The following is a 26,175-nucleotide window of genomic DNA, read 5'->3' on the forward strand; positions in this document are numbered from 1 at the left end:
TACTTTAACAAGAGGGGTTATTAATCTTCAGACAAACCAGAGGTATGTCTGAATAAACCCCTTTTGTAATTGAGGCCAAACTTTATTCATTTCAATCATGTTTGAAAATCTTTGGTGTTGGACCGGACGGAAAAGGAAAGAGGGGAAGAAGAGAGAGGGACGTTAGAGAGAGGGGGGGTAGGGGGTGATAATAGGAGGGGAAGGGGGATAAGACCATGAAGCAGCATAAAGCAACAAGTTTACTGGTTGTTAATCATTATGGTAAGGTTCAAATGTAGTACAATAAGGGCGGAGCCTGTCCACACACACACTCAAATGTTATAAACACACCTGCTAGTTGCAAAAATGTCCACCTGTCGACATGTACACAAAACAGATAGTGTTCACACGCATACTTATGCCTTAAAACCAACTAGTGTGAAATATTTCAGTCATTCAGTCATGCAAACTGTTAGTGCAAAGGTGAGCTAACACCTGTGCTCAGGTGAGTGTTTATGTTCTTCTAAAATGGATGGTGGAACGTGGAAAGAAGGAGGGAGAGTGCCCAGCCATCCCCACCCCAAGACCCCCACCGCAGCAGCAGCGGCAGCCGGAATCCCCCCAACGCCACACGGGAACCGGCAGGGAACAACCGCCGCCCGGGCGACCAAGCCCGCCACCCAGGCCAGGGCCAGCAGGACCGCCGCAAGGCCCCCAGAGCCAGAGAGCAGGGAGGCACGGAGGGAGAGAGAGCGCCGCCCCAGCCCAACCAGGAGAGCAGCCCCCCCGCCGCGCCGGGAGAACCCAACGCAGGGCCCCACCGGAGAAGGACGCCCACAGCCCCAGACGAGCACCCCACCACCACCCAGGAGTTCCGGGCATCCCCCCGCCCCAACCCCAGGTACGAGCCAGGACCCCCCAAGGGAGACCCGCTCCGCACTCCAGGCAGCCATCCGCCCGGCCCACGGTTGGTCCAGGGAGGAGCGAGGCAGGGGCCCGCCGCCCCCGCCCAAGAGGGGGGAACCCCGGGGAAAAAAGAGGGCCCACATGGGGTGTTGTAAATATGGCCCGACCAGGCTCGGCCACAGTTGGAAATTTGGCGGGGCCCAGCGCTCAGGAGCAAGGACCAGAACCCACCCCCCAGGGACACGAACACTCCCGGCTCAGATGTAATGTGAAAGTGCATCAATTACTAATAGCAAGCACTGAATCATCACCCCTACTATCCAGGCAAGTACCGCTGTGCCTGAGTCTTAATTCACTATCCTCTCAGTAGCGGCCCCACTGGACATGTCCGAACCTGCTACCCGTGCCCCATGGAGAGCACAACCCTGGTTTGTCGAGAACGACACTCACATAAGTTAGCGGACAAACATATCAGTTTATTTTGAACACACCCACCACCAGCTAAACAGCCTAAACCTCACTTTTGCTCACAGCTCCCTCACGATTTAACACTCCAGAGATTCCCCACTTCCCATGAGTCTTAAAAGCTGAAGGCGGGGCTAACCCCCAGATCGCCACAAAATATTGATTTGCTTTATGAGCAGTGCTGTTTTTGGAGCATTCCCTGCGGGCGCCACAAGGGGTTTTCGGGGGCACAGGGTTGGTGACCCCTGGTCTAGAAGATGGATGGATGTTAAACTCTTGTGTATAAAGATTTTATTTGGTCCATATTTAAGAATACCTGAATATTGATTACCAGATGCAGTATTTAACCATGTGGACAAACCATCCCCCCACCGAGTTAATGACAAAAATGACTTCAACAAACATCAAAAGCATAAATACATGAACTGTGGAATGGCCTGAATCAAAGTCTTGGTTGCTCAACAGAATCCTTGATGAAATAAAATGAGTGTGTACAAAAGAGTTTGGGAAGAACAGAAGGACCATGGGGACACACCTGTCATCAGCATCACAGGTGTTTCTCAGAAGTGAGTCCAGGTTTTTCAGAGTGGCTGGAAGCTCCACCTGACCAGAGTGGTGATCAGAAAACCACATTGAACTTTCATGTTTCATTGTTTTAATGCAGAGAAACAGTTTAGCTCCTGTAATTCATGCTTTTATCTTAATTCAGATTTAGAAAACTTCTGATTATTATTTGCTTTTGTTTTGAAAATCTTTGTTCAGATTATTTGTGGTTTAGCCGAACAGCTGTAGCAGTTCTGGGATTATATAAAATTACCTCTACTTTAAAAGCTTGAAGTTTGGCCTGATATAATCCATGTGGAGGAAACTGCTCCCGCTCAGTTTGGTACCAGACTTGGGTGGGGGGTGGGGGCAGTGGTGTCAGCTGGGTGCTGGAATAAAGGATCAGCCCCACAGCCGGCTACGCATTATCGCACATAATTAGGCAGAAAATTCCATTATCAAAACAATAATTTCATTATCTCACTCAGGCTGCAGAAATGTGGAGCATCCTTCATTTTTAGACCTGACAACGGAAAGAGGGGATGCAGCAGAGGCTGGGGGTGGTTGTGGGTGGTTCTGCTCGGTCTGAACAGAACCGACCAAAGGCGACACTAACCCACAGCTGACCTTCTCCCAGCAGCTCCAGGACTGGACAGTGCTGCCGATGCTTTGTTCACAGAAACACCTCTGGAGGGGGAAGCTGCCAAACTGTTTGTACCTGACAAATCACATGATGGGAGCTGGATCACACGGCTGCAGATCGCTCCATGAAAGGACGGGCTCAGAGGGAGTGCGGGCGTTTAGAGGAAACATGAGCTGCAGAGCAAAAACAGACGAGCCGGTTTCCATTAGGCTGTTTGTTTGCTTCTGACCCGAGTGTCAGGAAGCTGTACGGTGTTTCATTAATCTGCAGCGAGCGGCTCTGCGCAGAGCAGGCAAAGGAAAGCTTTGAGGACAAAGCTCTGCTGCAACAACCAAGCTGCTCCAAGAAAAAAGCTTCAATAAACACAAAGTGGAGACAGGCAGCGCCGTAACAGAGTCAGGCTGAGAAACTGTCATGGACGGGGCCCTGGGGGGACAGACTTCCTAATTGGAAAGCACTCCCAGCCTAGTGTGGGTATAAAGAACAGGATCTTCATCAGGAAATCAGACTTTATCATCATCATCATCATCATCTGCTCTAATGGAGCTTCCAGCATAACCTGCTCTGGGTTTCTACCAGCGTTGTCACCACTAACCGGTTAATCCTCCATGCTGGTTAACAACACGGCGAAAACACAAAACATCACCAAGTATTTTTGCCTAGCTTCTATTTTATGACACTTCATTTAAGTGTTAACTTTTCATGAAAATGTAACGACTTGCTTTAATAACTTTATGATCTTGATGAGTCGTTTGATGACAAAAACGTCTCATTTTAGGCAAAATCTCAAATGAGACTAGTGCTAGTCATTTTAATTCGTAGGCTTGTTTTTAAGAAACAGACTCGTTTAATTTAAGGAAACTGTATTTAACAACAGCAAGGCAGAGGTTTAGAGGTAAATGTACATTTATATAAACAGACAATGTGTATTTTAGTCTCAATTCAAGATGTTTATTGTGTAGAAATAAGGAGAGTTGGATAGATGTAGCTATTAAATTGGATATATTTGGAAGGGGGGGGTGTTCAAACATACATATATATATAATTTAAAGATTAAAAAGTGTTTTTTGAGGAAAACATACCCATTTTAAGAGATAACGTTTCCAATTTCCATTGCAAAATACTTAAATATGAATGTTTATGGCAGATTTCAAGATTTCATTTCATCTTAAAACGGCAGGACAGCGCTTCCTAATCTTGAATAAATTAACAAATCAAATTCTACTTGTTCCATTTGAAGATTTTCTTTGCATTTATTAGACAACAACATCTATTCTTTGTTTTATTAAACGTGCTTTGAGAAGGACTGTTTTCCAGTGGAGGAGTTTGTACTCATCTCCAGCTTCATCTGAAAAACATGTAAACTCTCACTTAAGGGGGGGGGGGTCACACAGTAAATCGACCCGCCTTTAATGGAAGAAACAGCTGCTGGTAGTAAAACCGTCACTGATGCAAACATGAAGGAGACTTTCTGAGGACACTACGACCTGCACTGGGTCCCTCATGACACTGGTCTGATCCAACAGCAAAGCCAAAGGAGGGTTCAGGTGCTCTGAAGCCGTGCCACATCTATTCGAAACTTTGTTTCTATGTGGGGGCGCATGACAGGAGCTCAGCGCGCCCACAAAATGAAACGCCATGAAGTGAGCGGCACTTCCTCTTCCAGAAAGCCCGTCTGATGCCACCAGGCTTCGGCAGAAAACCCTCATTTCCCAGGCGGCCCCCGTTTCAGCCGATCCAAATGGAGCTTTGCTGCCAACAACGACAGGCTGTAATACAAGCTGATGGAGAAGATAAGATTTTATTTCGTTTCATCATCCCAAACATTTAAAAAAAACAACCTGGGAGGCATCACTGCTGGAGGAGGGCTGGAGCCAGACACGGAGGAGAGAAAAAGCCCAATCAAGGAGGAGGACTCTCACTCCATCTGTTCAACATGAGGATCGTTCTGGAGATCACTTTGTCTTTTTATTCAGAACTTAGAAGAACATCCACCTTTCTCTGAACTCTAAATGACACACAGTTGGGTTTTTTACTGTTGCGTCTTCAAAACGGCACAGATTCAAAGACAAATGATATTCCGTATAAAAGAAAAAAACAAATAAAAACCTTAAAACGAGTCTTAAAAAAGTTATAAAATTAAGGGCTTGGATCATTGATTGCATCTAAGAACTGGACTGAGTGACTCCTCCCCTCAGCATTCCAAACAGGAAGTACCTGCTGGCTCCAAGAAGCCAAAATCCCATAGACCATAAAAAAATAACCAGCTGTTATTCAGTCATTCTATTGGTCAGAATGATCTGATACCTTTATCAATATATTCTTGATGATCCTCTTTTTTCATGATATTATGTCTTTATTGCAGGTTATTCAAGTTACAAACTGACCAATCAGATGCCTCAATAAATTTAGGTGGTTAGATTGAGTGTATCCCACTTTCAAGTGGTAGAAGTGTGGAATTCAAACAAGCTCACTCCTGATTGGTGAGAGTGGTTGCCACAGAAACGGCTTGGAGACTGACTCACACCAATCACTGCTTAGTGATGTTGTCTGGGTCCAACATGGCGGCGTCCGCATCACCAAGAACTGGTGACTGAACAGACTTCATTTGGTTGGAGCCAAAAGTAGACTTTTATCTACGGATGACATCACACTCGCTCTGTCCACTTCTGTTAGAGAGTCAGTGCTTTGGATTCAAATATAAATAAAATCTTCTTAACCAGATAGGCCAATTTGAAATGACTTCATTAATCAAACTACATCTTTTGACAAGAGCAAAGAACGACATGAGGTCAGAAGAAACCAACATGGAGCTAATTCCTGAACTCGGAAAATTAGAACATAATAAGCGATGGAGGACATGATGGAAGACATGATGGAGGATGCGATGGAGGACGAGATGGAGGACATGATGGAAGACATGATGGAGGACATGATGGAGGACGCGATGGAGGACGCGATGGAGGACGCGATGGAGGACATGATGGAGGACATGATGGAAGAGATGATGGAGGACGCGATGGAGGACGCGATGGAGGAAGCGATGGAGGACATGATGGAAGACATGATGAAACACATGATGGAGGACATGATGAAAGACATGATGGAGGACGCGATGGAGGACGAGATGGAGGACATGATGGAAGAGATGATGGAGGACGCGATGGAGGACATGATGAAGAACATGATGGAGGACATGATGAAACACATGATGGAGGACATGATGAAAGACATGATGGAGGACGCGATGGAGGACGAGATGGAGGACATGACGGAAGACATGATGGAGGACGCGATGGAGGACATGATGGAGGACGCGATGGAAGACATGATGAAAAACATGATGGAGGACATGATGAGAGACATGATGGAGGACATGATGAAAGACATGATGGAGGACATGATGGAGGACGCGATGGAGGACATGATGGAGGACATGATGAAAGACATGATGGAGGACATGATGGAGGACGCGATGGAGGACATGATGGAGGACGCGATGGAGGACATGACGGAGGACATGATGGAGGACATGATGGAAGACATGACGGAGGACATGATGGAGGACATGATGGAGGACATGATGAAGAACATGATGGAGGACATGATGAAAGACATGATGGAGGACGCGATGGAGGACGAGATGGAGGACATGACGGAAGACATGATGGAGGACGCGATGGAGGACATGATGAAAAACATGATGGAGGACTCGATGGAGGACGCGATGGAGGACATGACGGAAGACATGACGGAGGACATGATGGAGGACATGATGAAAAACATGATGGAGGACATGATGAAAGACATGATGAAAGACATGATGGAGGACATGATGAAAGACATGATGGAGGACATGATGGAGGACGCGATGGAGGACATGATGGAGGACATGATGAAAGACATGATGGAGGACATGATGAAAGACATGATGGAGGACATGATGGAGGACACGATGGAGGACATGATGGAGAACATGATGGAGAACATGATGGAGGACATGATGGAGGACATGATGGAGGACATGATGGAGAAGATGATAGAGGACATGATGAAGAACATGATGAAGAACTTGATGGAAGACATGACGTAGGACATGATGAAGAACATGATGGAGGACATGATGAAGAACATGATGGAGAACATGATGGAGGACATGTTGAAGGACGAGATGGAGAACATGATGGAGGACATGATGGAGGACATGATGAAGAACATGATGGAGGACATGATGGAGAACATGATGGAGAACATGATGGAGGACATGATGAAGAACATGATGGAGAACATGATGAAGAAAATGATGGAGAACATGATGGAGGACATGATGGAGGACATGATGAAGAACATGATGGAGGACATGATGAAGAACATGATGGAGAACATGATGGAGGACATGATGAAGAACATGATGGAGGACATGATGGAGGACATTATGGAGAACATGATGGAGAACATGATGGAGGACATGATGGAGGACACGATGGAGAACATGATAGAGGACATGATGAAGAACATGATGGAGAACATGATGGAAGACATGACGGAGGACATGATGAAGAACATGATGGAGGACATGATGAAGAACATGATGGAGGACATGACGGAGAACATGATGGAGGACATGATGGAGGACATGATGGAGAACATGATGGAGGACATGATGAAGAACATGATGGAGGACATGATGGAGGACATTATGGAGGACATGATGAAGAACATGATGGAAGACATGATGGAGGACATGATGGAGGATATGATGGAGAACATGATGGAGGACATGATGAAGAACATGATGGAGGACATGATGGAGGACATGATGAAGAACATGATGGAGGACATGATGGAGGACATGATGAAGAACATGATGGAGGACATGATGGAGGACATGATGGAGGACATGATGGAGGACATGATGAAGAACATGATGGAGAACATGATGGAGGACATGATGGAGGACATGATGAAGAACATGATGAAGAACATGATGGAGAACATGATGGAGGACATGATGGAGGACATGATGGAGGTCATGATGAAGAACATGATGGAGGACATGATGAAGAACATGATGGAAGACATGATGGAGGACATGATGAAGAACATGATGGAGGACATGATGGAGAACATGATGGAGGACATGATGGAGGACATGATGGAGACATGATGAAGAACATGATGGAGAACATGATGGAGGACATCATGGAGGACATGATGGAGGACATGATGAAGAACATGATTAAGAACATGATGGAAGACATGACGGAGGACATGATGAAGAACATGATGGAGAACATGATGGAGGACATGATGAAGAACATGATGGAGGACATGATGGAGGACATGATGGAGGACATGATGAAGAACATGATGGAGGACATGATGAAGAACATGATGGAAGACATGATGGAGGACATGATGGAGAACATGATGAAGAACATGATGGAGAACATGATGGAGGACATGTTGAAGGACGAGATGGAGAACATGATGGAGGACATGATGAAGAACATGATGGAGGACATGATGGAGGACATGATGGAGGACATGATGGAGGACATGATGGAGGACATGATGAAGAACATGATGGAGAACATGATGGAGAACATGATGGAGGACATGATGAAGAACATGATGGAGGACATGATGGAGGACATGATGAAGAACATGATGGAAGACATGATGGAGAACATGATGGAGGACATGACGGAGGACATGATGAAAAACATGATGGAGGACATGATGGAGGACATGATGAAGAACACGATGGAGAACACGATGGAGGACATGATGGAGGACATGATGGAGGACATGATGGAGAACATGATGGAGAACATGATGGAGGACATGATGGAGGACATGATGGAGGACATGATGAAGAACATGATGGAGGACATGATGGAGGACATGATGAAGAACATGATGGAGAACATGATGGAGGACATGTTGAAGGACGAGATGGAGAACATGATGGAGGACATGATGAAGAACATGATGGAGGACATGATGGAGAACATGATGGAGGACATGATGGAGGACATGATGGAGGACATGATGGAGAACATGATGGAGGACATGATGGAGGACATGATGGAGGACATGATGGAGGATATGATGAAGAACATGATGGAGAACATGATGGAGAACATGATGGAGGACATGATGAAGAACATGATGGAGGACATGATGGAGGACATGATGAAGAACATGATGGAGGACATGATGAAGAACATGATGGAGGACATGATGGAGGACATGATGGAGGACATGATGAAGAACATGATGGAGGACATGATGGAGGACATGATGAAGAACATGATGGAGAACATGATGGAGGACATGTTGAAGGACGAGATGGAGAACATGATGGAGGACATGATGAAGAACATGATGGAGGACATGATGGAGGACATGATGGAGGACATGATGGAGGACATGATGGAGGACATGATGAAGAACATGATGGAGAACATGATGGAGGACATGATGAAGAACATGATGGAGGACATGATGGAGGACATGATGAAGAACATGATGGAAGACATGATGGAGAACATGATGGAGGACATGACGGAGGACATGATGAAAAACATGATGGAGGACATGATGGAGGACATGATGAAGAACACGATGGAGAACACGATGGAGGACATGATGGAGGACATGATGGAGGACATGATGGAGAACATGATGGAGAACATGATGGAGGACATGATGGAGGACATGATGGAGGACATGATGAAGAACATGATGGAGGACATGATGGAGGACATGATGAAGAACATGATGGAGAACATGATGGAGGACATGTTGAAGGACGAGATGGAGAACATGATGGAGGACATGATGAAGAACATGATGGAGGACATGATGGAGGACATGATGGAGGACATGATGGAGAACATGATGGAGGACATGATGGAGGACATGATGGAGGACATGATGGAGAACATGATGGAGGACATGATGGAGGACATGATGGAGGACATGATGGAGGATATGATGAAGAACATGATGGAGAACATGATGGAGAACATGATGGAGGACATGATGAAGAACATGATGGAGGACATGATGGAGGACATGATGAAGAACATGATGGAGGACATGATGGAGAACATGATGGAGGACATGATGAAAAACATGATGGAGGACATGATGGAGGACATGATGAAGAACACGATGGAGAACATGATGGAGGACATGATGGAGGACATGATGGAGAAGATGAGCGAACCATCACTCAAATGCTCTGGCTTCATTATCACTGAACTGTCGCTATGTCTGTATCTGAGCGCCGATGATGGCAACAAGTCAGAGCAGGTCTTACTCAACAGTAGGGAAAAACAGACAAAGGTGAAGCTACAGATGGTCCAGGATGCTTTGGTTCTTCATTCAGCTTCAGACTACAGCTATGTCTGGTTCTGATAAGCTCACCAGTTTAAAAATCAACACACCAGATTCTTTTAAGATCTAAATCATTTTAATTCAAATATGCAGGGTGTACTGATGTACAGGTTTAGGTGCTCTGGAATGATATAATGCAGCTTAATCCATGGTGAAGGCTAAAGACCTGATTTAAAAGTTGTGTTTGCACCTTATCCTCAGTGAATCATCCACAGAAGCACCAGAATCCCTTACGCACTATTTTTCTGTGCACTCATTTCTCTGTTTTGGGTATTTCTGGGACCCAGGCCCATCATGAGGTCATGCCAGCACTGCATCATGGGCTTTGAAAGACGAGTGTGAGCCTCAACCAGACAAACACACTTTGAATCAGCGTCCTCGTGCGTCGCCGTTGCTGTGACCGCGCTGTAAGAACATGCTCGTTCGGGCCGACAAGTTTCACACTTTCATCTTCACACGGAAATAAATGCACTCCAGAGAAATGAGGTGCAGGAAACAGGGGAGCGTGAACACGCATCGCCTGAAGGAACAGGAAATTAGAAGAGAGGCGACAGCGAGAGGCAGACGAGAGAAAGATTGTCACTCCGGCAAACATTAGAAGAGGAAGAGGAAACAAATTTGAGGGTGGACGGAGAAAGCGCTGCATAAAAACCAGAGGAAAAGTTTCAGATATGTCTGATGTCAATCACAGAACTCAACGTCAGCATCAACTGATGCCAGTTTACACAAGACTAACAATTGTTACGACAAAGAAAAGCTACACATGTTGAGAGATTTCCATGCACTCAAATGAAAGGGGTGCACTGCAAAAACTGGACCTTCAGAAGGTAAAAATAACCTTATTTCAAGAAAAGTTGTCTTATTTCCTATCTTGCAAGAAAAATAATCTCATGAATAAAGTTTTTAAGCAGCAAAATTATCCCGGTTTGAAGAACGTGTCTTTTTTCTTAAAATAAGAATCCACTGTAAGACCATTTTTCTTACCCCGTTGGCAGATTTATTTTGCTTATCTAAAGGAAATCTGCTAATGGGGTAAGAAGTTTTGACCTAGAGCCTGTCTTTGCAGTGTGACATGTCGCCAAGTGTGACGTAATGCCCATTTTACAGCACTATGATGAGCAGGTTTGAAGGTAAGGGATCCGTCTTTCTGCTGACGTTTATTGGTGGTCGTGTTTTGATCCGTCCTGAAATCCTTTTTTGCTGAAAGAATGATGACAATGTCTGTTTTTGAATAAATGTGACAAATAAGATAACCTAAATGCATATTTCATCTCTTAACCCTTGTGCTATCTTGGGCTACGTTCACACTGCAGGGCTTAATGCTCAATTTGGATTTTTTGAAAAAATCTGAATTTTTTGCAAGACCGTTCACATTTCCAAGTAAATCCGAACTTTTGTGGTCTCCAGTATGACCGTGAGATGACCCAAAACTGACCCGCATGCGCAGAAGAGTACTCAACGGTGAACGACGTCACTCGTTTGTGGAGCCAACGTGAACAATGGATGTCAACAACAGTGTTGTCAACAGTAGAGCTCTTTTTGCAATATTAAATTTATTTTCACGAAGGAGCAGCACAATCACAATCTTCTCATTTTAAGACGGCATTGGAGTCTGGATCGTCTGTACCCACTGTAGTAGAATCAGGATGTGTATATGTTTGGGCTGCGCGTGCAGCGGTGGAGAATGGGGGGGGGGGGGGGGGGGGGGGGGGGGCAGTGTGGGCGCGCATTCATGTTGTGTGTTACGGAGGAAGGAGAACGGTCATAAAAGAAGGTTTCCCTCAGAATAAATGCTATTGATTCTTTATTAACCCACTCTGGAGAATCCCGGAGAATCTAAGGGTCAGAACAGGGAGGAGGAGGAGGATCCGCCTTGGGTCCCCCGCGCTTCTGATCACGGCCGTAAAGGGGAAAAAGAAAAAAAAGTAATCGCGGGCAAGGTTCAACACCACGCTCGGCCATTTAGCTGGAAATATTTTCAAAAACCGCCCGGTTGCGATAAGAGCCCTGGAGTTTGGCCTGAATAGAGCCGTCACCCCAAATATGAATCCAATCGGTGACCTGGCTTCCTTTCCACTGACTGGTCTCATCAGCATCGTCTGCCGTGGTTGATGTTTATGTTCTCGCCTATTTCAACGCAAAATTATGACGTTTGTTGCGTATCGATGACGTATGGTCCGGAATCAAGCCGCCTGGCCGGTCAGACGGCGGTCGCAATTGAAAAGATCGGATACGTTTCGGAATCAGGACGGCATAACCAAGTGGCCTGGGTCGCAATTGAAAAGATCGTATCTGTGTCGTTCAGACTGTCATGTAAAGATCAGAATTGGGCCGCTTAGGGGCAAAAAAATCGGAATTGGGTCGTTTCAGCCTGCAGTGTGAACGTAGCCTTAGAAGACCCCACCCTTCCATTGACGTGTTCTCCCTACCATGACAAAGGTGGATAAAGGTGGAAAGATTTTATGTAATCCATGGACACCAGTGAAGATCACAAATCATTGAAGAAAAAAGGTTCAGAGCTCTGTCTAGTGCAGGGGTCTGCAACCCAAAATGTTGAAAGAGCCATTATGGACCAAAAAAATAAAAAAAAATATGTCTGGAGCCGCAAAGTATTAAAAGCCCTATTTACGCTCTTTAATGAAGGCAACGCATGAAACATGTATCTATATTAGCTATATTAGCCTACTATCAAAATGACTAAGTTGTTACAAATACATTATGAGCATTAACGATTAAATGTTTATTCGCCCTGCAGTGCATTCTGCGGAGAACGACGGGTCACGTGACTGCTCTGTTGTGCAAGTTTGACTTCATTACAATATCACTGAATTATGTTTCATTGCTTTGATTAAATTATAGAAATGTAATAAAGAAATCCGATTTTTGATGTCATTTTTTTTTTGAGGATTCGAACAAAAAACAACAAAATGGAACGTGCCTGCCATGCCCCTCTCTGGGAACTAAACAGAGTGCAATAAAATGCAGCCTGCGTTTATAAAAAAGAAAACAGCAGCCTTTTGAAAAGGTAAAGTATATAAAATCAAATTAATACAGTTAAGTTTGAATTCTGTGCAAATGCCAAGCAAGTCAGTGCAATGGTAAAACAGCAGCGTCCTCTTGTTTGGCTGTACATCTCTGGCAAAGACAGTCAGCTTGCGCTGGAATGACAGAACAGCTTCAAGCATTTGCGGCGCCTGTAGACTTTCCTTCAGCTCATTTGGGTGGCTTGTCACAGTCATATCCACCAAAAAGTGCAGCTATTCGAGCCACTCAGTATCTTCCAGTTGTGGGTAGTTCAGGTCTTTGCTTTTCAGGAATGTTTTCACGTGTTCGAAACACACCGGAGCTGACCCCTCTTGATGAGAGACTGGAGGCAATAATTGGGGAATCCCTTTTAAGTGGAGTAGTGACTGAGGCGGAGGGGGACACGACGCGCCAGATGCACCGGGTGACACACCCCCAAAAGCCCGCAGAGGTCCAACAGGACGGCTCGAGGAAGTCGGAACCGGCTCATAAGCCACTCGTCCTCGTTTGCCAGCACGTCTTCTTGCTGTCTAAAGATGCGTTCACTCCAAATTCTTTCATTTGACACATTTTCTAAGAGCGCAAGATCAGCCATTGTGCGTCATTACGCATTGTGATGGGGCATTTTATTTCCATCCATTTAATCACATCTGACAAGCTACAGATGTCGGTAATAATCCACGTGGAAATTTGAAATTGATCAGCGCAAATGTAATTTCTTGTTGCTTTCTGAATGGTTGAGACATACGCCATACATTGTTTTATCAAAAATAAACCAAACTAAAGGCATATGCATGAATACCATAATTCCATAGCTTATGACGAAATGTTTTACTATGAAAACAACTTTCCCTAGTGGACAATTACTGCATCTCTCTCTATCTATCCATCTGTCTGTCTGCACCTATATCTGCTCCGCCAGACGGACACATTGACGAGAATATCAGTTTTGTACATTATTTTGTTCTGTTAACTATATTATTTATGAGGATGAATTGCACAACATGCCAATATTGCAGAACATATTTCACTTTTCTTTCTGCAAAGAAGTGTTCATTTGAATTTCTGTTGTAATTTTGTGTTTGATTTTTTTTAGTTTGTTTCACTGCTGATCGATCAAACGGGTGTTCGTAGGCTGTTAATTGTAAGACTTGCTTTGTGAAGTCTTCATGTTATTTATGAGAGGCAGTATTGTCATTTTCACTTTCACGTGTTTCTTCCATCTGCCGACGGTGTCGCCGTTTCTCATTTCACCCGTTTTTGTGCGTACGCCTGGGTCAGAGCTTGCGTGAAGGACCGCCCATTTTCCCGTCAAGTTTGCTTTTTATAAATCTCAACTATTGCGTAGAGAGTGGCGTACGCCTTCTTTTGTGTGTACGCAACGTTTATAAATGAGGCCCCAGGTGTGTCTTGTAGCTCCCTTGAGGCTCATGCGGCCACGTCATGAAAATGGAATGTACCATTGCTGCTCGTGTGGTAAGAGCATCGTGAAGTCCTCATGAGGCTAATGTAAGTTACACGCACTTATGACATAAGATTGATGCTGTCGTACTGTGTCCTAGGCCATATTTTAGTCATCAGTAAGGAGACAATACTGGTCCCTTACCGACTGCGCACAAATGCTGCACACACAGGGTGTGCACGTGACACGCAAGTACCCACACAATCTACACTCTGATTGTCTAATTTCCCCATTTCTGACAGTCAGGCTACACGCAGGGAGGGTGCACTTATCGAGTGAACGGCACTTACGTCAGGGGGAGCAGGTCTTGGGGGGGGAGGTTCACAAATGAAACATCCACATGGCGTGTCTTTGTCTCAACTTCTTCACTGTTAAGTGTTCACTGCTACAATTTCAAAACGTTGTGCAGGCCACCAAGTGCGATCTGTATACAATTGCCCATTTTTCGCCCAAAGACAGTCCGAATCCACCCGTAAAGGCGGTTGGGACTAGAGGCCTCATTCCACAGCCTGACAGCGGTTGGGACAAAAGAACTCCTAAAATGCTCTGTGCTACATCTAAAGGCCCACTCCTTCTACTTTTATGAGCAGCAACTGTCCCACGTAGAGGATGTTCTCCGTTGGAAACGATGGCCTCCATCTTTTGTCTCATAAACACCAACAACAGACTCCACTCTAACTCCAAGAACTGACCCATCCCTCTAGCCCTTGTGCTATCCTAGACACTTTAACATTGGGAGTTGGGTCATCTAGACCCACTAGACAGTGCTCTGAACCTTTTTTCTTCAATGATTTGTGATCTTCACTGGTGTCCATGGATTACATGAAATCTTTCCACCTTTATCCACCTTTGTCATGGTAGGGAGAACACGTCAATGTGAGTGTGGGGGTCATCTAAGATAGCACCAGAGCTAGAAGAAGCTGAATGGAATTATGTCTTCATCCCTTTCTTCATTCGAACATTACCGTTTACTGTCGCATTTATTATTTAGTTATGTTTAAATATTCCTATATCTACCTCATAGTACTTTCTTTTTATTATCTATCCTCTCCTGTCTTACTCCTTTAAACCTTTTTCATATCTTTCTAGTTTGAAAGAGAGCACAAGACACCAAAGTCAAATTCCTTGTACATGCACTGTACTCGGCCAATAAAGCTAATTCTGATTCTGAAGCTCAACCGGAACGCATGACATTAATGTGAGGACGCAGGCCGAGCTCTGAACCTGACGGATGAACAAAGAGCAGCAGCTGATGTGAAGGTGACATTTGCGCGTTGATGAGTTTTGGACTGGATGAGCTGTAAACATCCATCAGCCTCCAGCTTCACTCACAGCTGATCAAATCTGCATACATTAGCATGACAGGATGAAAACTGGCTTTGGAAGATTGGATTAGCCGGATGCCGTTTAGCTGTGAGGAGAGCGCTGCCGCATTTGAACAGCCTGAACTGAAATGAGCAGCCAGCACAGGTAACTTTTCACCTCTTCAACTTTAAACGCAGACATGCGGAGGCCTGGAGCACCTGCCCTCAGCGCAGGTACTCACTGTGTTTGTGTAACTACAGCAGCAGATGGAAGAAAACCCCTCAACCTGAGCCTCTAGACCTCCAGAGAGCAGAAACATGCTGCTGATCCAATTTGATCCGTGTCAGAGGTCAACCCCTCCTGGAGGGGGGATCCAGTTCTATTCAGATAGAAATTCTCTAAAGGACTCTGCATGCCAATGAACGGAAACAATCCGTTTTTTTAAATCACACGTTAGAGATTAAGACAGATCTAATCCCACATTTGCATTACAGTCACATTAAAGTGAGAAGCAGAGTCTGTGTGAACAGAGGGATGACGAGCATCTTAATCTTCATCATCGCTCTGATTAAACAGGATGATGAAAACGTTGCTGCTGCTACTCTCTGCGGTGCCGCATCGTGCAGATCATGGAACATGCATGAAGGAGGAAACAAAGACCAACATCCACGCAGCATCGCTGCAGCCGTGAAGAACGCCTTTGAATATCTGCTCTCAAATGAAGATAAAGAGGCTAAACTTCCCAGCAGACGGTGGAAAAGATACTTCACTGACGCTGTCACCAGTAAAGAGGAAAGTGCACTGCTGCTGCTAACAAGGAGGCATCAAAATTAGACCCAAAGAGTCCGAGTTCCAGAGCAGTCTCTTAAAAAGTCAATAGATATCAACTGTGATGAATGTAATGAGTCTGCAGTAAAGATATTTCTGCTGCTTTGTGCTTTAAATGAGGTTCTTTTGCTGCAGAAAAATAACAGTTAAGAACAGAGATTTCAGAACAAAAACACACCTTTTCCTTTCTTACCTGCTGCACCGGGGTTTGTTTGCTCAGAGCTTTTACCAGGAAAGATGCACCAAAGGGTTCATTTAAAAGCACTCACAGACCTGTGGTCTGAAGGATTTCTAGGGATTCTTTCTCATTTAATCTCATTACTGTATGATATAAAAGCAGAATTAGACAAGATCCTGCCAAATCTCCATCCCTGCATGGCTGCTGGATGAAAAAGAAAGAATCTGATTCATCAGAAGAAGTTCAGAGCTGATCTGAGAAAAGCTCGGCTGTTTGTTCTGCAGATCCTTTCAACCCCGAGATGAAGACTTTCTGCTCACAGCACGTTAGAACGGACTGCTGCACGGAAAAAAAGATTTTTCTTAGGCGTGTGCGGCTCTGCAGCAGCGCCCGGACGCCACACTTTCCAGCCATCTCTGAAGCACATGCACTGAGTTCTTCAGATGTGCAGGGGCTTTTGCAGCCGTGTGGCCGCCGCAGCAGAAGCGTCTGGACTTATCTGCAAACACGAATGTCGCCCAATACATGGAAAACAGATGTGTGCGCAAATCATCTGAATAAAGCTCCTAGGATGCAATTAAACATCCTGGACGCCACAGACATGGTTGGTTAATGAATGAGCATCGCAGGACAACCAGGGTTACTCTGATACTAATGTTATCATACATGTGAGTTTGAGAAAAATGGGACAATATCGGAGGCTGAATCCCAGCTGAAATACCCATAATCCTCCAGAATGAGCCATCATCAAGCACACGTAGAGAGAGTTCCTCTGTCCGTCTATAGAAGCTGGGGATGTTTTCAGCTGGTTTCCTTTATAACTGGAGTAAACACCTGGAAGGGGGCGAGTTCACATTTTATCAAGAAACTATGAGACAGGCTAAAAGACAGAGGTCACTGTTGGAACTACTATGCATTTATCCTGCAGTTTCTTTGAACATCAGATGACTGAGATAAGGTGACGTGTGGAGGAATCAGCGGCTGTCCACATTTGCTGAGTCTACATCATTCTGGCACAGTTGGAAAAGACAGAAGCACAAATTTCAGGCTTTAGCTAATTTCCAGCTTTGGCTTGTAGCTTTGTCATCTGGAGGCAGATTTTCTGGAGAACATTGCTGTTTTTACCTCTACTTCTGGACTTCTAGAAGATCTCAGTGGAGAAGGTGACTTTTTTGTTTTAGTAGAGTCTGCCTCAGCGTTTGTTAGAAGTGTTTGTTGCCACATGAGCTTTGACTTCTTACAAGCGACTTGAAAAATGATTTGCGCCCACCAGGGCTGAAAGGGCGTCAACCTCAGACCTGGAGGTTAAGGTTCCAACACGGTGCATGAAGGTTTCTGAAGCCCAGGAGCGTGTGGCTCTTTGTTTTTCTAAACCAGCATACTGGTCAGTTGTGATCATGCAACGCTTATCTTAATCATCACTTTTGCTACATTGGCTGTTTGTTTCTTCTCTTCCAATCTACATTTCTTCTTGCTTTGAGGCGCATTTCTGTGCAGATCTGTTTGGAGGAGGAGAGGAAAGCAGACATTCTCAGGATAAAGATGTGTGGCTGGCAGCAGATGGAAGCATCATTTCAGCGCTGCAGAGGTGCCCTTTTGTGAGTGGTTGGATGGATTATGGCAGAAAGCTTGAAAGGAACAGCAATAACAGGTGCTTTGTGTTTACTCCAGGGAGAAACAAGAGACACGGGCAGGAGCAAGTCCTGAATGATGCTGAGAACAAAACCCAGGCATTCACATTTCCACAGTTTCTTAGCAACAGATGTCAGCCTGTTTGCGCCAAATAAAAGGACGCAGCAGAGCGAGGGACACGGGCTGACTCAACGGCAGCTTGTGGTGGACAAAAGGGTCCCACAGAGACCAGGAGGTCCCACAGAGAACAGGAGGTCCCACAGAGACCAGGAGGTCCCACACGGACCGGGAAGTCCCACAGAGACCGGGAGGTCCCACAGAGACCGGAAGGTCCCACAGTGACCAAAAGGTCCCACAGAGACCGGAAGGTCCCACAGTGACCAAAAGGTCCCACAGAGACCGGAAGGACCCACAGTGACCAAAAGGTCCCACAGAGACCGGAAGGACCCACAGTGACCGGGAGGTCCCACAGTGACCAGGGGGTCCCACACGCACCGGGAGGTCCCACACGGACCGGGAGATCCCACACGCACCGGGAGGTCCCACACGGACCGGGAGATTCCACACAGACTGGGAGGTCCCACAGTGACGGGAAGGTCCCACAGTGACCGGGAGGTCCCACAGAGACCAGGAGGTCCCACAGTGACCTGGTTTCAGCCCACTCTGAAGAAAATGGTGTTCTTAACATTCTCTTTTAGCATTTTCTTATTATGGAGGACATATATAAAGAAAAATAAGCTTAACATTGCATTTCTGAGTATTTCTTCATCCAAATCGTGACAAATCAGGCGCTGACTAAAAAATGCTGTTTGAAAAAGACCATAATTGTGACGAAGAAAATAATCTGGGGGGTTGGGCGGTCACAGTCTTCCTGCTTCACTCCATTCTGATCATCCACTTATCCATGGATGGATAGATCTGATATTGATCACCATTTTTGTTGCACCGCTCAAGTTAGGTTGGGGGTGTGAGGGTTTGGCCCCACTCCGATCATCTTTTGATCTATTCTCAAAGTGTTCCTAGTGGTCTTTTAATCAGGATTGCGATGATTTTAGCCAAAATGAAAAACCTGCGTTGTGTTCTAGGACATAGTTTCTGCAGAGCGGCAGCAGTAAGGGTTGATCGCTCATGTCATAATTAAAATTGTGGACGTGTAAATGAAGGTCTCTGGTTCTACAGAATTCTGCAAATGTCATTCCTGATCTCCAGATGTAGCAGTCACTGAGCGGCCATGTCTATCTTTCACACTTTTTAATGCATCTTATGCTTTTAAAGTGGTGACTAAAGTTGAGTCTGCTGAGCAGGGTTGGTGGGGGTGAGTGCAGGCTTATTATGCTGTTGTTTGCACCTTTCTATAGACCCAAACACCCACCTGCCAGTTTGTGCCCACATCTCTTTCAGAATCAAATGCACGCCTCCCCCCTGCTGTCAGTCTATGTAATCATGTGCTGCTGCTGTGCAGCCCTGCAGGCTGGGGGCGGAGCCCTCCATAACAGGGGAGCCACTCAGTGGACAGAGTATTTTGGGCTTGACTTATTAGCAGCAGCCAAAGGTGGCAGGCCGGGTGACAGGTGGACTGACGTGTCTGAGCGAGCGTGGACACCGAGCCAAAGTAGACAGGTTTAAAGAACGCAGATGTTTGTGTGAGTCTTCATGAAACAAAAAACACACAATTACTACAGGAAACTGCGGCGAGAAGGGACGATAGAGCGGGGAAGATCTTCAAGAGAACAGACACAGCAGGAAACTGGAGCATGAGAAGTTTCTGTCCACGTGGGGGGGGGGGGGGGGGGGGGGGGGGGGTGTTCAATAAATGTAGAACAAACATCTCTTCTCTGGTGAGCAAATGCTTAAAGAATAAAAAATAATAGCCTGCTTTGTGTTCAAACTCAAGGTGACCCCCCCCCCCCCCCCCCCCCCCCCAGCAGAGTTGTGTTGCAGCTGCCCTCAAGGTACTAAATACTACATTTTTAGTAGTTAGGGGTGGGAGGGCACTTATGACGTACAGGTGATGCTGTTGTACGGCGCCCTGACGCCACACAATAGTCAGTATTATGTCGGTATTAAGGTCTCAATTTCTTTAAGTTGCATGTTGTGTAAGTGTTCACTATGGCCCGTCCGTCACCTGACCTGTGCTTGTAGAAAAAATGAACATTTCTCCTTCAGGGTTGACAGAGTAATCTATGACTTTGATATTTTGTGAGGGCCACCTGCACGCTCCGTACAGGTTTGCCCACTTTTCACCCGCAGACAGCCCATAACCACCAATGAGTTCAGCTGTGAGCAAACCAGCCACAGATCTGATCAAAGACACAAAAATCCCACCAGTAATGCTATAGTTAGGATCACAGATTAAATGACAGATTACTGGCGCTGGTGTAATCCATCTTATGCCCTCTGAAACATGTGCTTGGATAAAAATAAAAAATAAAAAGTAGCAAAGAATGAGGAGTCCAGACAGCCTGGCCAGCCCTCAGCAACAGGAGACGGTCATAATTATGTTCTGAAATCGTCAAACGCCTGCTGTTTGGAATCAGTCTCCATGGCAACGGACCACACTGTCTAGCTCGGCTGCGTGTTCTGATTAAAGGGGATGGAGCAGTAAGACGTGGAAAAATGCACAGAGGCCTGAGAGTCCTTCTCACCTGGAGGACTTTATGTAACTCTGACGCCAACAGAGAAAGACACTCACACACCATTTCTCTGCAGGGAAAGTGGGGGGTGACGGAAACTGCGTCTCACCTGGAGACATTACGGGATGGACCGTCACTGCTGGATGCTGTGAGGGGCTTCTCCTCCGCACTCTGTGGACTGACCCCCCATCCAAGCCGGTGTCCAGCTGGGGGCGGTCTGCGCTCCTCCTCAGCCTTCGTCTCCTCGCTCCTCGGCCTCTCCCTCCCGCGGCCCTCGCTCTCGTTGTCGCTCTCCTCACCTAAGATGTCGTCCACCTGCATTTGGTTTGGTTTAAAAAAAGCTGCAGTGAGTTTTCTCATGCCTTCAACACACATGCATCATGACACAACTTCAGAACCATCGCATCAATAACACACACACACGTACGCACGCACAGGAGTGAAAACAGGCTTTTCTTCCAACTACGCCTGTATGAAAACTATAAACGGCATCTCCACAGAGTCCTGTGCTGTAACGGACACACCTGTGATTCAGGTTTCTGTGTGTGAATGCAGACCCCCATCCAGCATCCTGCTAGAAACCAAGATTTTTTTGAAAGTCAGACTTGCTTTTACCAGATTCCCAAAAAATGTCCATGTTTCCCTAAAAACAGACGATTTATAAAAAAAAAAAAACTCCTGAAAAAAGGGATTCATTGTTCTGTTTGGGTCATGACTATTAAAAAGTTTATGATTTGAGATCAGAATCTCCATCTGTTTTAGGAGCACTTTAGTGAGCATTGTAACTCCTCAGGATGTGAAAGCCTCCTCATGATTGTGGTCTAAAATGTCAATAGAACTGATATCAAACCAAAAATCAGTCAGCTAGATCTGAAAAGTCTGCATCTTAAACCCAAACACAATTTTAATAATTTAGATGATTGCAAAAACGTTTCTCTGGCTTTTTCTGCCCCTTTAACTTCATGTGGATGACTTCACAGAAAACAAAAAAACAAAAGTCAATCTGCTTAGGAGGAAAAACACAGACACAGCCTGGGATCTGTGCTTTTTCTCAGAAGGTAATAATTCATGCAGCCCATCATTATCGATCATTTGCTGAAAATTGGTCCATTGGCAGCCTGAGATCGATGGAGGCGAGCGCAGCCGCGGCAGCGTGTGCCGCCTGTGGTCATCGGATCATTAGAAGAGCCGGGATGAAAGACGGCAGAGTATTACTGGCCTGAAGCGCGCTCATTACAGACATGAAAACACACAATTTGTCCACATGAGCAGGAGATGAAAAGAAGGTCCATCAGGACATTAGAGACCAACAACCGCTCGACTTCAGCAGCTTTTTGTCTTCCTCTTTGCTTAATATTATCTCACATGAATACTCGCTCCTTAGGCCTTTTTTAAAATCCTTCACTGCAAAAGCCAATGACAGTCAATCCTTCTGAACCCAAGCCAGCAATTAGCAGGAGCTGCAGTGGAGGGAGGAGCGGGGGCTGAGGCCCGGGGTGGGGGGTTCAGCTGAGAGCGGCATGAAAAAAATGAGAAACCATCGAACGGAGCTTTGATTTCAGCTCTGTTCTAACGTCTCACTCTGCAGCACATGTTCCTGCAGAACGTCCGGTTCTGTAGCGGATCTCTGAACCAACGCTTCTCCGTACTCCTGATCAGATTTATACTCAAGCAAAAAAACATCCAGCTGTGTTTTCCTAAACATTCCTCCTGTTTTTCAAACCTTTCATGCAGGAGCCCTGGTCTCCTTACCATCGCAGATCAACAGGGGTTTATTTATTCAAGACTGAAGCTCCTGCTGAGTGAAGCTCACCAGGATCCTTCATAGACCTTTCTCTTTGCGTTTTATCAGATTTGGTTCTGCTGCTCACTGTGCATTAAACATCGTGGTTGAGTTTTGAACCAATCACATTTTAGCTACCGTATGTGGATAGGTTCTATGAAATCTCCCAGATTCCTTCAGAATCCACAAACGAGGCTGTTGTGTGTTCAGCAGTTTCATCAGCCAATCAGATCTCAGTCTGTGACAGCATGAAGTCTTTGTGTCTTCATGTCCGAACAGGATTCCTCAGAGAAAAAAATGAAGTTTTTTTGGTTCAAAGAAATGATGGTGAGTTCAAACCTTTGACTTTTCTTTTTAAAACTATAACTACCTCACTTACTGCAAGGCAAGCAGTACACCAGGTGCATCATGGGAGTTCATGTTTTCTATTGCTTAAAGCAACATTTTCTTATCTTCTGCTGCACAACAGAGTCTAGTTCTTAAAGTATGACCTGTATTAATATGTATAGATTAGAAAGGAAACTGAACGCTCTACCCATGTTGACATGTTTAGATTTGATGGTAAAGGAGAAGAAGGATGACGGCGTGCAAAAGTCACAGTGGCAGAAACATGATTATTTTATTTCTAGTAAATATTTCAAAAAGTTCTCTAATAGACATCGAAAAACATCCTAAGATTAGAAGTCTACAAGTAGATGAGTATGAGACCTCAATATGCACAACACTATTGGTAGACCTCTAATACAGTGATAAAATAGAGTCTACAATAGATTTACATCAGTCCTCTACTTGACATCTATTGCATATGTATATTAGTTAACCAATAGACATCTAAAATAGATGTATCTATTTTTTTTACTTGTTCTGTCAAATGCAAACATATCAGAGCTGAAGCCTACAATTGAATTTGAGGCTAAAGTTTATTTACATTCTTTGTTTGTATATTTTATTTTAGTTTTCCACAATGTGTCACAAGTAACAAATACATTTTTTGTTGAACCGGACGATAAATAAAGATAGCAGGAGAAAGAGGGGTGTTAGGGACGGGGGATGAGGGAACAAAAGAAAGGGGAGAAAAAGAAAAAAGGGGAGTTCAGAGGAAGTTGGAGGATGGTTAAAGAAGTAGTGCAACAAGATTTATCATTATTGCTGTCAGGTGTGGATGGTATCCAAAAGGGCGGGGCTTGACAAGAGACACACTCAAATATTACAAACATACCTCTTGGCTCCAGAGATCTTCACACACAAACATGTCAACACGTACACAATACACCTACAGTTACCACGCACAAGTGGTGTACCAAGTGGTTTTATCCCACTAATTAGCTAACTAATAGACATCATGTGTCCAGCGGGATAAAACCCAAATGGCTTGTTTACAACGCACAAGGCATGATGGGACCGCAACGTTTTAGCTGTGGGAAAGTCGTCTGCAAGAGAGCTACACCGCGGTATACAATAGACCTCTACCAATTGATGTCTATCACATGCATAAACATACATATGGTTGTGAGCTTAGAAATAACCATGATGACTTCATGCCTAGTGAGGAATCACAAGAAGATGAAGGTCTGAACCAAGAATTCAAAGAATCCACCAGAGTCCAAACCATTGCCTTTATCTGAGAAATGGACTGATTTAGATGATTTTTTCTTGATATTTTGGTATCTTAGTTATCAACTGAATAATCGGATGCCTCAACAACAGCAAACGGTCTCACAGATTTGTTGTAGTCCGCTTCCAGAAAGCTCTCTCCTGATTGGTAAGAGGGGTTTGCCATAGATGAGATGACTCAGATTGACTCTGACCGTAGTTATTTGAGTCCAAATCCAAAGACAACGAGGATCTGAACCCAAAATCTAGAAAGGGTGATGGTCTGCAGGGGTTGACATAGCCCAGAAATTTGCACTGGCCCACAGGGCCAGTAGTTTTTGAAACTTACTGGCCCTGCCTGAAAGTTACTGGCCCGACACCGCGCATAGCGGGACCCGCCGCTCCGCAGGTGCTTGCAACTTTAGGGGGGTCTGTGGGCATGCCCCCCCGGAAACTTTTAATATGGTGCAATTTGGTGCATTCTGGTGACACTTATTTATACACTTTTCAATGACTAAAAATAGAGCATATCAACTTAAATCTGCTCTAGTCTGTTTCAGATGTTTTGAAGAGAGCACTGCAGTGTAGTAGGTAACACTAGTTCAGAAGTTTTCATGCTGCTTCTAACGGCAAATATCGCAATAAATCATAAACCTTAAATGTGTTAAAACAATCTAATGGCAGCTTGAACCATTTAACGAATCAAATAAATCCCTTAATGCATTTGACCAATCGGATGGACGCCTTCACATTGTTGACCAATCAGATGGAGCCCTGTTATGTTAGATGTTTGTAACCTATGTCAACGTGGCTCATTTGGAGTATAATTTTTAAACTGGGAATGGTTATTTGGTTATTTTGCTGTTTGTTTATATACCGCAAATTATATCGTTATCGCAATTTTAATCTCTGATATCGCATATCGCGAGTTTTCCTCATATTGTGCAGGTCTAACTGAGATCATTCAGCTAACTAGAAATACTTACTGCTTACAGTGTTGTAAAGAAAAACTAAATTAAGTAGTTTAACATTCTACTGCATTTGAGTCTGAGATTCAGGTATTTGGAGTTGCCTTTGATTCTTTGACATTCAGCTTAAAGCTTAGTGGATACAGTTTCATCTTCAATGCATTCATTAAATATCTTGCTGTCCATACTACTAATTATACCCATTACTCCATCTAACATATTCCTATCTATTCCTGCCATGTCTTCCACATCTCTGACATGCTTCAGTCTCTCTTCAGTGACGGTGTCGGATTTATAATCAAATGTAATAATAACCCACTGGCTTGTGCCTTCGTTGTTGCTGTTTAACATTGTTTTGTATTGAATTGTTACATTCAATAAAGTTTGAAAAAAAAAGTAGTGAGCGCGTGCCGCGTGGTGCTCGGCAGTGAAAGCCGCGCGCGCAGGCGGGAGAGAAGGAGAAGTGATCAAAGGTTTCCCATAGAAACCCTTGAAGTCTGAACACAGGACTAGCAGAAAAACTAAATTATGAAGACGAGGTAAATCTACGCGTTTTCGCAAAATTTACTTTATTGAAAAAGGTGAAGAATATATAAACCGTTAAATATTTTAGTGGCCCGAGCGGACAAGTGAAAAGTAAAGTCTTGTGGTCCGCACTGCTCGAAAAACAGGACCGGGCCAGCGGACAAATGGCTATGTCGAGCCCTGGTCTGAATCCAGAATGCATCTGATGCAGTGAATTGCAGTGAGATTCTCAGCTGGTGAGGCTCTGATGCCATCAGTCAGATTTACAAAATGAATGATACAGTCACTTATTCACCATTTG

General features: G+C 44.8%; 1 protein-coding gene across 2 annotated transcripts in view; it reads right to left on the reverse strand.

Annotated features, from left to right (window-relative positions):
- ctdp1 (CTD (carboxy-terminal domain, RNA polymerase II, polypeptide A) phosphatase, subunit 1) overlaps window positions 1-26,175 on the reverse strand; it is a 57,278-nt gene that overhangs the window by 9,979 nt on the left and 21,124 nt on the right. For both annotated transcript variants that reach the window (XM_078955288.1, XM_023960216.2), the window contains one exon: window positions 21,115-21,320. In XM_078955288.1, coding sequence (XP_078811414.1) covers window positions 21,115-21,320 — 206 coding nt within the window. The remainder of the gene's footprint in view (window positions 1-21,114; window positions 21,321-26,175) is intronic.

Source organism: Oryzias latipes, chromosome 11 (genome assembly GCF_053564925.1).
Source record: "Oryzias latipes strain Hd-rR chromosome 11, Olatipes_Hd-rR_3.1".
Taxonomy (NCBI): domain Eukaryota; kingdom Metazoa; phylum Chordata; class Actinopteri; order Beloniformes; family Adrianichthyidae; genus Oryzias; species Oryzias latipes.